Below are 17,977 nucleotides of genomic sequence, written 5' to 3'. Positions count from 1 at the left end.
AAGAGTGGGGCATCAGTCTCAGGCACAGAGTCCCATATTCAGCATGGTAGCTGCAAGGACCATGAGGACAAGGAGGGGATGATGAAGGGTTTCACAGAAGACAAGATGCTGGGGGTTCATGTTGAAACATGAGCAGTGGAGAAAGGCAGGTGGGAGGGGCACTGAGTATTTCAGAAAGGGAGAGAGCAACATGGTGGGAGAGCCCAGTGCATAAGCAGAGCCGTGGAAGTAGCTGCACCAGTCTGGGCACAAGCACTGCAGAGAGATGGGGGGTGGGGGGATGAAAATGGGAGGGGAGCCTGGAAGACACCAGCTGGGAAGGGGGTACAGCATGGAATCTGAAGAGCTGAGAGGAGGCCCATGCAGAGCTCCAGATGAGAAGTGATGGAGGGCTGGGCAAGGTTTTTGCCGTGATAGAGATGGACGGAGGAGGAAGAGTTGTCAGGACTTGGCGACACAGAGAAAGATGGGGACTTTGGAAAAGCACAGCATGGGGGCTGAGAGATGGCAGCTCTGGGCCTGGCACTCAGGAAGTGCCAGAAGGGATTCCTTTTTCAAAAAACATCCTACTACCCAACCCCACCCCCAGAATAGCCTGAGTACAGCTTAGTCCCAATCATGGAGGCAGCTGGTATGTGTGGCATGCCTTGCCCCATTGGGGTGGGCAGGTGGGGGTGCAGGGCAGCTGGGGGAAGGGGTCAGGATAGCCGAAGGGTTCCATGTAGGGGTCCCCTGAGCCTTGCTAGCTGCCTGAGTCCAGTGTTGAGGCACACTGAGTTCTAAACAGAGGAAGGGAAAATGTAAGCCACCCCTCCCAGGGTACTGCATGGACAACATGGTTCACACAATGGTCCCAGAGAAATCACGTCCTCATCCCCCAACCCCGTGACTGCACCGCAAAAGGGGCTTTGCAGGTGTGATTAATCTGATAAGCCTCGTGTAGTCACAGAGGTCCTTACAAGAGGGAGGCAGAAATAGTTGATGTGAAATGACTCAGAGCAGGAGAGGTTAGAAAAGGTAACAAAAGCCAAAACCGAGAAATGGGTTCTAATTAAACTAAAGAGCTTCTGCACAGCAAAAGAAACTAACATCAGAGTGAACAGACAACCTACAGAATGGGAGAAAATTTTTGCAATCTACTCATCTGACAAAGGGCTAATATCCAGAATCTACAAAGAACTTAAACAAATTTACAAGAAAAAATCAAACAACTCCATCAAAAAGTGGGCAAAGGATATGAACAGACACTTCTCAAAAGAAGACATTTATGCAGCCAACAGACACATGAAAAAATGCTCATCATCACTGGCCCTCAGAAAAATGCAAATCAAACCACAATGAGATACCATCTCACACCAGTTAGAATGGTAATCATTAAAAAAATCAGGAAACAACAGGTGCTGGAGAGGATATGGAGAAATAGGAACACTTTTACACTGTTGGTGGGACTGTAAACTGGTTCAACCATTGTGGAAGACAGTGTGGCTATTCCTCAAGGATCTAGAACTAGAAATACCATTTGACCCAGCCATCCCATTACTGGGTATATACCCAAAGGATTATAAATCATGCTGCTCTAAAGACACATGCACACATGTTTATTGTGGCACTATTCACAATAGCAAAGACTTAGAACCAACCCAAATGTCCATCAATGATAGACTGGATTAAGAAAATGTGGCACATATACACCATGGAATACTATACAGCCATAAAAATGAATGAGTTCGTGTCCTTTGTAGGGACATGGATGCAGCTGGAAACCATCATTCTGAGCAAACTACCACAAGGACAGAAAACCAAACACTGCATGTTCTCTCTCATATGTGAGAATTGAACAATGAGAACCCTTGGACACAGGGTGGAGAACATCACACACTGGGGCCTGTCCTAAAAAAAAAAAAAAAAAAAAAAGGCTGTGCTGCCGGCTTTGAAGACAAAGGAAAGGGCCACTAGCTGGCAGCCTCTAGGAGCTGGAAACGCTGGGAAACAGCTCCCTTGCCTCCAGAAGGCACAGGCCCTGCCAACCCAGTTTAAATTCCTGACCTCCAGAACTGTGAGATAATAAGCATGTGTCTTAAACTACTCAATCTGGTACTTTGTTGCGGGGGCAACAAGAAGCATGCAGACATCTAACTCAGACCCGAGCAGACCCGAGGTCTTTGGTGGGACCCAGGCCCCATTTCCTGAGACACCTGCCCCCACGGTGACCTCGGGAAAGCAGAAGTAGGGGAGGATTCTCCAGACACCCCAGACTCTCCAAGTAGAGTGGAGAGCCAGTTAAGCGCACAGCTGAGGACAGTTACTGGGTGAACAGGCCTGGGTCTCTGCCTTCTCATGCCCCCACCGCCCAGACCCTAGAAGGGGAGTGGCTGCGGCCTCTGCACCTTGGCGCTGAGGGCTCCCAGACCTGGCCCAGTGGGGCATCCCAGTTCACCACCCTCCCCGTCTTAGGTAGGCCAAAGCCCAGGCAGGGTAGATCCTCAGGCACACTGCCTCCTAGAACAGGCACAGGTGACGCGGGGGTATGGGACCCAGGCTATGACTCTGGACACAACCTTCAAGGTTGTAAAACGAGAAGGCCCATCCCCGCAAAACACGCATTCCCCCACAACCCCCACCCCCCCACACACACACACACACTCCCCTGCACCACAGATACACACACTCCTTTCGGTCCCCACTCAGACGCCTCGAGGTCTCAGACGCTCCCCACCAGAGCCTCGGCGGGGGAACCATAGGGGTGCGGCCAGGGCGCGCCGCAGGGTGACCAGAGAGGACGCGCAGCGACCTTACTCCCGCTTTTCCCGCAAGGCGCGTTCGCCATCCTGGACTGGTGGGCACGGGCCCTGCATTCTAATAATCACCATAATAACAGGCGCTGGGGGTACAGAGGGGACCCAGGAGACGCTAGCCTCCATCCGATAACCACCGTAACAGGGGTTGGGCCTCCCCGCTCCTCCGCTCTAAGTGTTCCTTTCACACTTCGTAAGTCACCGGCAGGCCAACCGCCCTTACGAGAGACCCTCACAGACATTAACACAATTGAGAAAACTGAATCCAGAGTGCGGACGTTAAGTTGTCCCAAATCACAGGGCCGGAGAGTGAGGAGCCTGAGTTGGAACCCAGGAGCTTCTGGAACCCGCTCCAGAATCTTGCTCTCGACCTCTCGCGGTTTAGAGCGAACGGGTGAGCGAGCGCCGCAGCCCTGCGCAAGGCCGTCAGGCGGGCAGCGCTGGGGCCCGGGACCCGCGCGGACACTCCGCCCGGGGATCTGGGAAGGCTCCCTCGAGCCGGGGTTGGAGCTGCGCCTGGAGGGGCCTCGGCTTGCGGAGGATCTGGCAGGAAGGGGGCTCAGTCCTGGCTACCAGGTGTGAGGGGTCAGGCGCGGAGCCCTGTGTCAGACGCGGTGGTTGTAGCTCTGCTCTCTGGGATGGGGGTGGTCCTCTCACCCCACCCTGCCCCAAGCCGCAGGGAACCCCGGGCGCCCCTGGCACTGGTGCCCGGGACCCGCCCTGGCCGGAGCCCTGGGGTTTCCGGGAGCTCACGGTCGCCTCTGCGCCCCTCCACCTCCGGGCCTGGGCCTCGGCCAGGGCTGGGCTGGGGCGGGGCTGCGGCCTCGGGGCGCTGGGTCCCTGCCCCTGCTGTGCACTGCGCGGCTCCCCGCGCCGCAGCTAGGCACCAGCGACACCACGGACCGCCCCCGCGCCCGCCCGACGGCGCCCCACTGCGCTTTAAGAGCCGCCCTGGCAGCCCAGCCCCAGCCGCCCAGACCGGAGAGACCAGCCTGCGGGAGCAACCCCATGGCGGGTAAGCGAGCCTCGCCCTCCCCAGCCCGGCCCCGGCCCCTCTGCGACCCTTCCAGCACTTGCCTCCGCCCCGCGCTGGGGCGCATCGCCTGCCCTGCCCAGCCTCGGAGCGCTCCTGGAGGGACGCTGGGATGGAGTGGAAGCTGAGGCCCGCTCCTCGCGGTCAGTTGCGGCTTAGGAGGTGTCGGGGGTCCAGCCTTCTTACCACCCCACCCAGTCCAGATCCCTGAGACCGGGATGCCCCGCGGCCGCACGTCACCCTAAGGGAGCCACCTTTTTGGCCCGCCCCAGGTCCCAGGGGTTGGAACCCAGCGTCTGAGCACCCCTGGGGCGAAGCCTCCTGGGTCCCCCAAATGAGGACATGTGAGGGCCAGCAACAAACGGGCCTTGCCCCCTCCTCCTCCCCACCCCGTCCACCGCCTCCCACCAACTCCCCTAAGAGCATGCTCACCTTAATAGAGGGCTAGGGAAGGGAGCGGGTGTTAGAGAAGAGCCCAGCCTTGTAGCAGGTTCCAGGGCCCCAGAGGGTAGATGTCTGATTGCAGACCGGGAGGAAGGTACCTTTCAGGGCTTTCCTTTACTGACTGCGTCCACACCCCAGCTCCCCTACTGGCCTCAACAGGAGCCCAGGGGATATGGAGGTTCTGGTGAGGGCAGGTTTGATTTCTACTCGGAAGCGCAAGGAAATGGCTTCTTTAAGCCAGAATCCCAAGGGCAGGGCCAGCTGTTTTCCAAGGAAAACCAGAAGGTTCTGCCCAGGGCCCTGAGACCCTGGGGTAAACAGCTTCTCCTCTGAGAGCTGGCGGAACCCAGCCAGCAGCACCCCTCCTGGAACCCCTCCCCCGCAGACCTGCTCCTATCACTCCTGAGATCAAACCCAGAGGCAGGGTTGCTGCCCCAGTTCTGCCCCAGCAGGCCAGGGCTGTGAGGGAGAGTGGCTTTCCCAGGCAGGCATCACAGCACTGGTGGTCTCTGCCCCCAGAGCAGCTGGCCCTGGTGATTGGGGGCACCATCGGGGGGCTGCTGCTGCTGCTGCTGTTGATCGGGGCAAGCTGCTGTCTGTGGAGAAGGTTCTGTGCCACCCTCACCTATGAGGAGCTGCCTGGGACACCAGCCATGGCCAGCGCAGCCGCCTCCAGTGGGCAGCAGGACAGGCCCTGCCAGCCGCATGCTAGGACCCAACTGAGCAGGTGAGGCAGGATGTGGGGCCAAGTGGGCCCCTGGAATTTCCCTCAGGGTGGGGTCGAAAAGGAAAGTTCTGTTTATGGGGGTGCCTCTTCTATGCTGCTTCGGTGCTGGGAGCTATCACAAAGAAACCCCAGAAACCTCACATCAGCTATTAGGCAGGCGTTATGAAATCCGTGTTCCAGGTGAGGGAACTGAGGCTTAGTGCACATAAGCAACAGGTCCAGAGAACACGATTAGGAAGTGGCAGAACAGGAATTCAAACCCAGACGGGCTGACACTGTCAGGGGCGGTGTTCCTTCTCCAAATCCCACTGCTGTGTGTGTGTGTGTGTGTTGTGTGTGTGTGTTGTGTGTGTGTTGTGTGTGTGTGTGTGTTGCCTGATATGGGCCCAGAAAATGGTGCCCTGGCCTCCTCCTGGCTCCCGATGGCTTTTCTTCCTCTAGCCCCTGGTGCTCAGCCATGTTGGCTGAGCACTCTAAGACCACACCATTCACTTGCCACCTACATATTGTCTCCCTGACTCTGGACAGGCCACCAGATGTGCCATTCGTGGTGCCCCCTTCCCTTCAAGGCCGAGATTGGGTGCCCCTGCACAGCGGAGAGTGGACCCATGCCCCATGGGACTCCTGCCCGGCATCAGAGCTTCTGCCTCACACCCCTAGTGGCGGCCTTGGTGAGTGTCCCTGCCAGGGCCACCCAGAGGTCAGGGTCTGCTCAGGTGGCCTCATCTGCTTTCACCAGCTTGGCTCCGGAACACAACCTGAACCAGCCAGGGATGACAGGGTTGCCCAGGGACCACTATTTCTGGGTGCTTTCATTTATGAAGTGCTTGCTGCACCCCATGAAGGTGAGATATGGCCTTGGGTGCTGATTTGGAGTGAGACCTCACCATGACTCTGGGGGGAAGGAATTATCACCCCATTTTACATAGTCACAAACAGGCTGTAAGCAACAGACTGGGATTGGAACCCAGGCATGCCGTGTACAGAACTTGTGCTGGCTCCCACTCTAGGGTGATGAACAAGAGGACAGAAAGGTAGGGGCTGCAAGCACAGCTTTCTGCCACCTCTTTGCCCTGAAGATCTACCAAAAGACCATCCCAGGAACCACCCAATAATCACTTTGGCCCTTCTAATTTGAAGAGGAAGAAGAAAGGCAATGCTTTATCACTGAGTCATGCCCTAGACACCATGGAAAGGGGCCAGGCCAGGTGATGGGCACTGTGTCCTTGAAACAGGTCCTGACCTCCAGGGATGGGGGCCAATCCCAGGAGGCAGGACTCTACTAGGATCCCCAGCCTGGCCATGCAATGCCTTCATGCTGAGAAGTTTCCTGGAGGAGCTGCACCAGAGAGAGGGGATGTGTTTAGCCTGATGAGGAGAGTGGGGTAGGTGTGGTCAGGCTAGCTGAGGCTCAGCAGAGAGGGATGGGCCAGGATGGGGTGGGTGCCCAGAACTTGCCACTGTCTGCCATGCCCCTGCCTTGCCTTCCTCTGGCCTGTCAGCCTTCCCATCCTCTGTTATAGGAGATGCATGTATGGTAGGGGCTATCAACCCAGAGCTGTACAAGTTCCCAGAGGACAAAAGTGAGACGGACTTCCCTGCCGGCTGCCTGGGGCGGCTGTGGTTCTCGGTGGAATACGAGCAGGAGGCTGAGCGGCTGCTGGTAGGCTTGATCAAGGCACGGCACCTGCAAGCCCCCTCGGAGACCTGCAGCCCCCTGGTGAAGCTCTACCTGCTGCCCGATGAGCGGCGCTTCCTCCAGTCCAAGACCAAACGCAAAACCTCCAACCCGCAGTTTGACGAGCACTTCATCTTCCAGGTACAGCCTCTGGAGAAGGCAGGGTCTGGTGCCCTCCGCACTGCTGGGAAGGTGCAGACCTGCAGGAGACCTGAGCCTCCTGTACCAGCCAGGGCCCTGCAGCCCCCGGGACCCTTGATGCCATCAGCTCTGCTTTACCTAGCCTGCTAGGTTAAGGCCTATTGGAGCCGATCCCTGATAGAGAGGCAGGGGAGAGACTTGGTGAGTAGTGACCAGAGGCCTGGGCTCCCCTGTCCTGACTGCCTGGAGGAGAGTGGGTGAAAACACAATTTTAGGGCAACTACTGAATGCCAGGCCCTGGCCTATGGGGCTCAGGGAATTATCCCAAAGGCGTGGAGCAGTATGGGGTTTCTGGCAAGTTTATCCAAGGAGGGCAAAAGACGGGCCTTAGCGTGAGTGCAGGAGCTTCCTGTGCTATAAGAGGCCAGCGCGGGGGCCCAAGTACCCTCCCAGGGTAGGTGTGGTGCCTTGCTGCACTTTGGGCTGGCTGGCTCAGGCTCTGGAAGTGGAGAGGCTGTTGGGGCACCGAGCCAGTTTCACAGGGGCCTGGGAGCCTTAGCAGGTGACTGGGGGCCCTTGCGGAAGTAGCCATCGAGACCTGCCAAAAGGCCTTGGACAAACATGTTCTCAAGAGCTGGGTGGCAAGCTAGCCAAGAGGTGAGGTGCAGCCAGTCAGCTTTCAGGAGCAGTGTGACTGCTGAGGCCAGGGCCATCACTTGTGCCTTCCGCCCTGGCTGAGAGCTGGGAAGAGGGGTGCCCTCAGACCTGGTCCCGGGCCGTCTTTCTGAGGCCAGGGCTGTGAGAATTCAGAGGTGAATCACTCTTCTCCAGACGTCAGAATCCAAGGCTGCAGCCTTGCTGACGTGCAACACATCGTGCTTGCAGGATAATTTTTCTTGGCTCATCACTTACCCACTCTATCTCGCCCCAACTCAATCCAGTCCCTCTGTGCCTCCAGAGGGAAGGGGGAAAGGGAGAAGGGGAAAGAGAAGAAAATCAATATTAATGGGCCATCTGCTGTAGGTCAGACACTGTGATTGGGATTTTACAACCAGAGAGGAAGACCCATGACCCCCATTTCACAGGCAAGGAGGCCAAATCTCAGGGAGGGGAGGACTGGTATGCCCAGCTCTGACAGCAGAGACAGGCCGGTGCCCGGGCTCCTGGGCCTTTGCTACAGCGCTGGGTGGTGGTGGGGCCACGTTCACCATGCAGCCGTGTCACTCAGTGCTCCGGTTAAACGGCAGATTCCAATTCATGGGTCTGGGCTGGGGCCCAAGATCCTGCATTTCTAACAGGGCTCCAGGTGGTGGTGGACGGACGCTGCAGGTCCTCGGACCACACTCTGCATAGCAAGGTCCTGGCACCTACCCCCACTTTCCAGGGGTACACAGCTCTGCTGCTAAGAAGGGTCCCCTGAAAATGCCTAGGTTTGGGGTGTGGGCCCCTGGTTGAGACACCCGTTCTCAAAAGCACTCATGTCCAGACTAACGAGTCACACCATCCCATCCCCTACCACCACTCCTGACCCTGGCCGGTGTCCTTGTCTCCCCTAGGTGTCCAGCAAGACCGTCACCCAGAGGGTGCTGAAGTTCTCCGTCTACCACGTGGACAGGCAGAGGAAGCACCAGCTCCTGGGCCAGGTGCTGTTCCCCTTGAAGAATGAGACCCTGGCGGGGGACTGCCGGCGTGTCATCTGGAGAGACCTGGAGGCCGAGAGCCTGGAGGTAAGGTCGAGGTTACTATGCCTGTGCCACTGAGCATCAGCCGGCAGGTGTGCACAGGGCCCAGCACCTGCTGGCAGTGTCAGCCCTCAGCATCCCGCATACCACCCTATAACAGTGACTCAGGGAGGAGGGCCTAGGCCCTGAGCAGCGTGGGACAGAGGGGAACAGACCTGCCTCTGGGCAGGGAGGGGCTGCTTGAGGTCCTGTTGTCACACTGGCCATCAGACTCCCTGGAGCAACCTGAAATATCCACATTTGGATTCCCATCTAGGTCAGACAGCTGTGAGAGGTGACAGCACAAATGGTCCAGCCCAGGGAAATGTTTCTCCCAGCCCACCACCCCCGGGAAGGCCCCAGCTGGCTCAGACCTGGGTGTGACTCCTTAGCTCTGGTCCACAGGACTGCACAAGCCCCTTAAACTCTCCAGACCACAGTTGCCCCGTCCTTAAAATGGCAGTGGAATTCAAAGGGGACCATGTGAGTGTGTCGCATGGACAGCTGGGAGGAAGCGGGAAGCTCTCTGGGGGTTCTCTGACCCCTTCAGCACCTGCCGGAGTAACAGCGTGGGGTGCTTCCACCTTGGCCTCCCCAGCCCCCCTCGGAGTTTGGCGACCTCCAGTTCTGCCTCAGCTACAACGACTACCTGAGCCGCCTGACGGTGGTTGTGCTGCGTGCCAAGGGCCTCCGGCTCCAGGAGGACAGAGGCATTGTCAGTGAGTTCCTCCCTTTCCTCCTGGGGAAGGTCCCGCCCACTGAGCTTACAGCCCGGGGCTGCAGTCCAACCTCCCCCCTGACCATCCAGTTTCTGCTTGCATACACCCTATCACGGAGTGCTCACTACCTCACAAGACATGCTCTCCCTCAGTAGACAGTTCTGGTGCAGGAAGCCTCTTCCTATGTTGAACCCAAAGCTGCATCTCCTCGGCCTCCCCCACTAAGGGTTCTAACCCGACCACAATACCAGGCCCTGTCCCTGCTGTTTCCCGAGGCAGCGTCTTGGCTCTTTGAACTGTCCTGTCTGCCTCCACCTCCACCTTCCCACGTGGGTCCAGTTCCTCCAGGGTGAGGCCCGCACCTCCCTCCCCCCAGGGGAAGGGCCCCCCGCTCCATGGGCACTGATGCTTGGCCCCCCAGAACACAGGAGCTGCAGGAGGGGAGGCCTTGGCTCACCCCACACATCCCACCCCATTTGGGCTCACCCCACACATCCCACGCACCCCAGTGAGGTGGTGGCGATCAGTCACCTGTTTGTGTTCACGTCTGGGGTCACCGTAAGCCAGGCAGGATCCAGACCTTCCACTGTGACTCTGACCCTCACCCACCAAATCTTAACTCTCTGTACAAGGTGTTTAAGGGGCCCCAGGGAGCCTGGGGACCCCGTGAGCAGCCCCCCAACAGGGAGGGACAGGCATGTGGTGCCAGGCTCTGGTAAACCAGGGCCTGCCGGAGCCGTGGGTACTTTCTTGATGCAAAGAGGAAGGAAAAGGAAGGGAGTGGAGCCCCGCCTAGGCTGCAGGGCAGTGCACTCAGCCGGCTTCCTCTGGTCACGCCCGCGGGGCTGCAGCACTGTGTGAGAGGTGGGGCCCTGGCACCTAGCTTGGGCACGTGCCCTCCTTGCCGGACCTCCCACAGGCAGGGGCTCGGCTCCCGCCCGCCTCTGCCAGCCCACTAGTCTCACTGTTCCCCAGGTGTGTTTGTCAAAGTGTCTCTGATGAACCACAACAAGTTTGTCAAGTGCAAGAAGACTTCAGCTGTGCTGGGCTCCATCAATCCTGTGTACAATGAGACCTTCAGCTTCAAGGCTGATGCCACCGAGCTGGATACCGCTAGCCTCAGCCTGACCGTGGTGCAGAACGCGGAAGGGGACAGTAAGACCGCACCCTACCCCGGGCTGCTGGGACGGGGACCACAAGGGGCTGCCGAGTGTTCAGGCAGGGGAACCTCGGAAGGAGCTGTACGTGCTCCCTTCCTGGTTAAGGAAAGTAGTGCTCAGAGAGGCTGAAATACTTGCCCAAGGACACACAGCTTGCCAGCAGGAGGCCTGGGTTTCATGCCCAGCTTTAGTTCGGTTGAGCTTTGTCTGTGGCACCCTAGAAACAGGTTAACATGGTGGCTTACGTCTGTAATCCCAGCACCTTGGGAGGAGGCCAAGGCGGGTGGATCACTTGAGCTCAGGAGTTCAAGACCAGCCTGGCCAACACGGTGAAACTCCTGTCTCTACTAAAAATACAGTAATTAGCTGGGCATGGTGGCACGTGCTTGTAATCCCAGCCACTTGGGAGGCTGAGGCGGGAGGATCTCTTGAACCCAGGAGGCGAGGCTGCTGAATCTGTCAAAAAAAAAAAAGGACCGGGCACAGTGGCTCACGCCTGTAATCCCAGCCCTCTGGGAGGCCGAGGTAGGCGGATCACGAGGTCAGGAGATCGAGACCATCCTGGCTAACACGGTGAAACCCCGTCTCTACTAAAAATACAAAAAATTAGCTAGGTGTGGTGGCAGGCGCCTGTAGTCCCAGCTACTCAGGAGGCTAAGGCAGGAAAATGGCATGAACCCGGGAGGCAGAGGTTTCAGTGAGCCAAGATACACCACTGCACTCCAGCCTAGGCGACAGAATGAGACTCCGTCTCAAAAAAAGAAAGAGGTTGGCTGGACACGGTGGTGCATGCCTATAATCCTAGCACTTTGGGAGACTGAGAGGAGTGGATCACGAAGTCAAGAGATCAAGACCATCCTGGCCAAAATGGCAAAATTCCGTCTCTACTAAAAATGCAAAAGTTAGCTGGGTGTGGTGGTGCATGCTTATAGTCCCAACTACTCGGGAGGCTGAGGCAGGAGAATCGCTTGAACCCGTGAGGCAGAGGTTGCAGTGAGCCAAGATTGTGCCACTGCACTCCAGCCTGTCGACAGAGCGAGACTCTGTCAAAAAAAAAAAAAAAAAAAAAAAGAAAAAAAGAAAAGAAAAGAAAAAAAAGAAAAGAAAAAAGAAAGAGGTTAAGCAATGGCCTCTGCTGCCCCCTCCTGGAGCAAATCACCCGAGAGAGTGGGAGGGAGCAGGGCTGCCACTAGCCCAGGGACCTGGTGCTCTGAGCTTCCTCGTGCCCTCTAGATGAGCCTTTGGGGTTCTGGGCGAGTTCTGTCAGCCAGCTCTCCCACACTACCCCACACCGCAGCACCCACTGCCACTCTGGGGAAACACAGCCATCAGGCCACGGCTGGCCAAATGGCCTGGACTTAAGACCCTTCTCCATGGTGGCCAGTGAACGTTACTGCTGAATGTACTTACTCTCTGACGGCCGGCTGAGGCCTTCTTTCTAGAGGGGCTCTTTCCTCCCTCAGTTCTTTGGCATAAGGTAGACTTAATATGACCCTACAGAAGGGTGTGGGGCAGAGCTGGTGGCCCTCAAAGAGAGAGTCTCTTTCAGGGCTCTCCTTCCTCCCAATCTCCCAGGGAGAGAAGCAGCCCTTCCAGCAGCAGAGCAAAGGCAGGGCCCCTTTGGGGGCTGTCAGCTCCCACTCAGAGAGGAGGGAAGTTACTACTTCCTCCTGGGGAGGAGGAGGGAGGAAGGGAGGTCACTGGGGACGTGACTTCTGTGCTCAGGAACACACCGGTGCTCTCCCTCCCCTGCAGAGAGCCAGCAGCTGGGCCGAGTGGTGGTGGGCCCCTACATGTACACCCGTGGCAGAGAGCTGGAGCACTGGGACGAGATGCTCAGCAAGCCCAAGGAGCTAGTGAAGCGCTGGCACGCGCTCTGCCGCATCACGGAGCCCTGACCCTTCGCCCAGCACCGCGGTTCCGCTTTGGGAGCCGACCGTCCTCGCAGTTGCACGTGACGGTCACAGCCACAAGCATGGACGTTTCATCCAACAGCTCCCTGAGCTGCCAGGCCAGCCCGAGCCAGGAGAACGTGAGTGCTGATGTGCAGGAGAGAAGAGGGGACAAAGAAGCCCCGGCCCAGTCAGCAGCTCTGGCCATACAGCCTTGTGACACACTCCCTCCTCCTTACCCGCGGGGCTGCCTGGGTTCAGAATCCTGGCTCCTGGTCCTCACAGCCCTAATTTGGACCAGAATCTCAGGTGCTCAGAAGAAAGATCCTGTTTAGGGATGACCCAGCTCTACCTGCTGAATGGATGTGCAGGGTAAACGTGGGTGCTCCATCGGGAAAAGCTGATGATGTGTTCATGCAGTCGATGACCCTCGCTGCTTTTTCAGCTAGGGTTTCTCTGCCTTCTGCCCAGCAGAAAAAACATACTGCTATGGGGAAAATCACAGGGAGAGTGCTGTGAGCAGCACGCTCAGGCACCAAGTGTCGACATGGCTCACTGTGCTGGGTGAGGGCCTCCCCAAGCATTAGGTCCTCCACGGGGCTGTGTCAAATGCCCTACCACATTGTGTCAAGTCTGCCCGTGGCCCACCCTCCCCACAGTCCAAAACCACACAGCCCTGGTTCTCCAGCTGTTCTGCTGCTGTTTCTACGCTCTCCCTGATTAACAGCATTCAGTTCCTGGGCTCTCCCTTTGTGCAGGAAATGGTGAAAGCATGTGGCTATGGTATAGCCCACAGGGCTGAGATTGTTGTGTTGCAGTATTGATGTAAAATTTGTTAAGAAGGAAGTACCCATAAATCACTCCCATCAATTCCCCAGAAGTTGTACTCAAGCTAGCGGGCAGCCCTTGTGCTTGTCACAGTTACCGTAACAGGCAGTGTGTATTTGCAGCTGGCACTGTGCAGCCTGCACATCAACACGTTGTTTTGCATAACTGGAACAGAACATGGAACCAGTATCTCTTTCTCTTTTTTTCCTTCTTTTTCTTTTTTTATTTTATTTTTTTGAGATGGGGTTTCCCTCTTGTCACCCAGGCTGGAGTGCAATGGCGTGATCTCCGCTCACTGCAACCTCCGCCTCCCAGGTTCAAGTGATTCTCCTGCCTCAGCCTCCCAAGTAGCTGGGATTACTGGTGCCCGCCACCATGCCTGGCTAATTTTTTTATTTTTAGTAGAGACGGAATTTTACCATGTTGGCCAGGCTGGTCTTAAATTCCCGCCCTCAGGTGGTCCACCCACCTCACCTCCCAAAGTGCTGGGATTACAGGCTTGAGTCACTGCACCCAGCCTGACAGTATCTTTTTCTTACGCAGTGAAACAACTTTAGCAAAAGAGGCAATGAATGTTATACTGAGTTTGTACCTCTTTAACTTCACCTCCAGTTTCTGTCAATCTACAAATACAAGAGTCGCCTGGCAGTGGTTCATATGGACAGAATATCTTGTGTTTGCTTTTTGTCACTTATTTCACTTGCACATTTTCTTTCTTTCTTTTTTTTTTTTTTTTTTTTTTTTTTTGAGACGGAGTCTCGCTCTGTTGCCCAAGCTGGAGTGCAGTGGCATGATCTAGGCTCACTGCAAGTGCCGCCTCCCAGGTTTACTTACGTCATTCTGCTGCCTCAGCCTCCCAAGTAGCTGGGACTACAGGCGTCCACCACCATGCCCGGCTAATTTTTTGTATTTTTAAGTAGAGATGGGGTTTCACTACGTTAGCCAGGAAGGTCTCGATCTCCTGACCTCATGATCCACCCACCTGGGCCTCCCAAAGTGCTGGGATTACAGGCGTAAACCACCATGCCCAGCCCACTTGCACATTTTCGAAGTAGTCCACAAAGCTGTAGTTTCTAATAGCTTCATAGCACACACATAATAGGGGTTCTCTGTATGTTTACAGAGCAGGCTACTACAGTGGAACTGTTTCTGTTTCATCTGACATCCCAATAGATGCCAGCCACCCCTACATTCCAAGTTGAGATTTCTGACTAGCAGTGACTTTTCTAGGGCCCACTTGGAAAAGTTGATAAGTATCCTTTTCTGCAGGACGGAGTAGACTGGTATCTCTGACTCATCCCTGAAAAATCTAAATGGCAAGAGACTGGCAGGCTCCCTGCTCTGAGGGGGAGGAGGTTGTTGTTTGGGCTGTTCTCTACAGACGTAGTCAGAGCAAAAAGCATATGCGTGCTTCCCGTGGACCAGAGAGACCTGGCCTGGGTTGTTTCAAATCCTGTCCACAAGGCAACTCCAGAAGAAAGAAGCCCTTTACAGTTTCATAAAACACTTTAGAATCAGCTAGTCAATTTCCACAAAATAAAGTGCTAGAATTTGATTGGATTTAATTGATTATGTAGAACAGTTTGGGGGCCATTTGACATGGTTAAAATCTTCAGTCTTCCTATTCACTAACATGGTATATCTCTTCACTTCTTTAAGTCTTTTGTATATTTCTTAGAACTATTTTTGTGGTTTTCAGTAAAGTGTTCTTGCACATCCTTCAATAGATCTATTCTTAGGCATTTTATATTTGTTTATGGCTAGTATCTACAGATTCTGTTGCTACAAAACTATGTTGACCTTGTTATCCAGTGAGTGGCCTTGTGTAATTCATTTAAATTACAATAATTTGCAGATTATTTTTGTATAATCACGTCATCTGTGAATGACAGTTTTATTTCTTCCTTTCTTAATCTGTATGCCTTATTTATCTCTTGCCAAACTGCAGTGGCTGAGCAATAGGACAACAAAAAGAAATAAAAGGGATCCGGATCATAAAGGAAGAAGTAAAACGATATCTGCACATGACATAATCTTGTCTATGGAAAATCTTAAGGAATCCACACACAAAAAACTAGAGCTGATAAATTCAGCAAGGTTGCAAGATTTAACATTGGTATACAAATTGCAGTGACTAGGACCTCCAGCAAATGCTGACTATTAAGTAGTGATAGTGGATATTATTCTTGTCTCATCCTCAATCTCAGGGGTGCTGGGTGGGGCATGGGGAGAGTTGTCAATATTCACCATGAAGTTTGATAGTTGCTATAGGATTTTTAATATACTTATGAACATATATTCTCAAGCTGTTAAAAAGATTTTTTTAAAAAAATCACAAATGAGGTTAAATTTCTCTCAAATACTTATTCTGCACCTTTTGAAATAATTTTATTTTTCTCCTTTATTCTTTGGATGTGATGACTTATACTAATTGACTGTTGAATGTCAACCAAATGTACATTCTTGTAATAGAAACCAGCAGGGTATGTATGCGTTTGTGTGTATATGCAGTTTTATACACATAAACACAATAATAGTTGGACTTATTTATTTAAAATTTAGATTTATTAGAGGGAACATGGCCATAAAATAAAATAAAATTTAGGTTTAAGTTGGGCACAGTGGCTCACATCTATTATCCCAGCATTTTGGAAGGCCAAGGCAAGTAAATTACCCAAGCTCAGGAATTTGAGACCAACGTGGTGAAACTCGGTCTCTACAAAAACCACAAAAATTAGCCAGGTGTGGTGTCACACACCTGCTGTCCCAGCTACTTGGAGGGCTGGGGCAGGAGTATTGCTTAAGCCCAGGAGGTTAAGGCTGAAGTGAGTCATGTTCATGCCACCGCACTCCAGCCTGGATAACAAAGCGAGACTCTGTCTCCAAAAATAAAATAAGTAAATAAATAAATACATAAAATTTAGATTAACTTGCTGTTATATTTCTCAGGATTTTTGCAGCTATGTTTATGACAGACTTTCCTATAATATTCTTATCATAATGTTCCTGCACTTGAAAGAATGTGCAATTCTGCAGTGGTGTGCAGGTGTTACGCGTATTTCAACTGGGCCAAGTTTGTTAATCAGGTTGGTCAAATTATCTACATCTTTACTGACATTTTTGTCTGTTTTCCTGTAAATTACTGAGAGACACTAAAGCCTGCCACTATTATTATGAATTTGTTTATTTCTCCTTTGAGTTTTGTTAATTTTTGTTTTATGCATTTGGAGGCTGTGTTATTAGGCTCATACCCATTTAAAATTGACATTTTCTGGTAGAGTGAACCCTTTATTATGTGAAATGGCTTTTTCTACCACTCACAATGGTATTTTTTTCACTTTTCCCCTTATTTTTGAATTTTTAATGTTCTTATAATGATATCATGTCTCTTGAATACAGTTGTTTTAATCAAGTCTGTCAATTTTTGTCTTTTGTGGATTTTGTGAATTTACATTTATTGTAATTACTGATATAGCTGTGTTCATAAATACTACCTATTTGTTTCCATTTGTCTTACCCATTTTTGTTTTTATTTTTTTCTTTTGTATTGCTTTCTTTCAGATTTTTTTTTAAATTCCATTTCCCCCTTACCACTGGTTGCTACTTACACATTCTTTTACAATTTCTTTAGTGGTTTCCTCCACAGATTACAACTTCTGTACATTATTATAATCTAATACAAATTTTACTTTTTATTGTTTCCCAGACAAAACTATGACCTCACAATACTCAATCTGTATTTACCTCCATTCTACTCTTGCATGTGTATTATTATTACTCATTTTAATTCCACATATATTTTACACCTAACGAGACATTATTATTATTGCTATGTGCAGTCAATATTTATTTGTATTCACCCACATATTCACTCTGTTATTTATTATTTCCTGCATTTCTGTGAGTCTATCATAGATCAGTTTTCTTCTACCTGAAGAATTCCCTTTAGTATTTTTTGTGTATGCACATCTGCTGGCAGCAAATTTTCTCAGGTTTTTTTGTTTGCTTGTTTTTGAGACAGGGTCTCACTCTGTCGCCCAGGCTGGAGTGCAGTGGTGTGATCACGACTCACTGTAGCCTCAACCTCCTAGGTTCAAGCAGTCCTCCCACCTCAGTCTCCCGAGTAGCTGGGACTACAGGCAGGCACCACCACACCTGGCTAATTTTTTTTGTACTTTTTGTAGTGAAGGGATTTCACCATGTTGCTCAGGCTGGTCTCAAACTCCTGAGCTCAAACAATCTGCCTGATTTGACCTCCCAAAGGGCTGGGATTACAGGCCACCTCACCCTGCCTTTCTCACTTTTTGAATAGAAACGTCTATTTCCGATTCATTTTTAAGGATATTTTGTGAATATAGGATTACAGGTTGACACTTTTTTCTTTCAGGAACTTCAGAACGGCACTCCATTATCTTCTCACTTCCATCATTTCTGTTGACAAGTGATTTTCAGTGCTATTGTTTCTCCTTTGAGAGTAATGTGTCAGTAATGTGCCCTGGCTCACGCCTGTCATCCCAGCACCCTTGAGCCCAAGAGTTCAAAACCAGCCCAGGCAACAGAGCAAGACCCCCATTCCGCTCTATAGAAGAAAAAGAAAGGAGGGAGGGAGGAAGGAAGGAAAAAGAGAAAGGGAGGGAGGGGAAAAGAAAAAAGGAAAGAAGAAATGTGTCCCTCCTACCCACCTCTAACTGCTTTTAATGTTTTCTCCTTGTCTTTCGTTTTCAGCAATTTAAGTATAGTGTGCCTGGGCTGGGTGCAGTGGCTCACACCTATAATCCCAGCACTTTGGGAGGCCGAGGCCAGTGGAACACCTGAGGTCAGGAGTTCGAGACCAACCTG

General features: G+C 52.7%; 1 protein-coding gene across 5 annotated transcripts; it reads left to right on the top strand.

Moving 5' to 3' along the window:
* The first annotated feature begins 3,418 nt into the window (after window positions 1-3,418).
* Window positions 3,419-16,645, top strand: LOC102115444 (synaptotagmin-15). Of its 5 annotated transcripts, none has more exons than XM_074001560.1 (8): window positions 3,763-3,810; window positions 4,797-4,999; window positions 5,528-5,670; window positions 6,523-6,818; window positions 8,375-8,545; window positions 9,138-9,258; window positions 10,234-10,413; window positions 12,174-16,645. In XM_074001560.1, the coding sequence occupies exons 2-8, from the start codon at window positions 4,926-4,928 to the stop codon at window positions 12,314-12,316; spliced, it is 1,128 nt and encodes a 375-aa protein (XP_073857661.1). In that variant the 5' UTR covers window positions 3,763-3,810; window positions 4,797-4,925; the 3' UTR covers window positions 12,317-16,645. The 5 variants fall into 5 exon arrangements, with proteins under 5 accessions (XP_015311565.2, XP_073857661.1, XP_005565280.2 ...); XM_005565223.5 differs by having other exon boundaries at window positions 4,792-4,999; XM_015456079.4 differs by lacking the exon at window positions 4,797-4,999 and having other exon boundaries at window positions 3,419-3,810.
* The last annotated feature ends 1,332 nt before the right edge of the window (window positions 16,646-17,977 follow it).

This window comes from Macaca fascicularis, chromosome 9 (assembly GCF_037993035.2).
Source record: "Macaca fascicularis isolate 582-1 chromosome 9, T2T-MFA8v1.1".
Classification (NCBI taxonomy): domain Eukaryota; kingdom Metazoa; phylum Chordata; class Mammalia; order Primates; family Cercopithecidae; genus Macaca; species Macaca fascicularis.
This window is presented reverse-complemented; position numbering and strand designations above follow the sequence as displayed.

Excerpts from the sequence above, each read along its gene's own strand:
- LOC102115444 (XM_015456079.4), top strand. The coding sequence starts at position 3,434 with ATGGGGGTGGTCCTCTCACCCCACCCTGCCCCAAGCCGCAGGGAACCC. Across the intron at positions 3,811-5,527 it reads CGGGAGCAACCCCATGGCGG|GCCACCAGATGTGCCATTCG; the intron begins GTAAGCGAGCCT and ends GACTCTGGACAG. Across the intron at positions 6,819-8,374 it reads ACGAGCACTTCATCTTCCAG|GTGTCCAGCAAGACCGTCAC; the intron begins GTACAGCCTCTG and ends TGTCTCCCCTAG.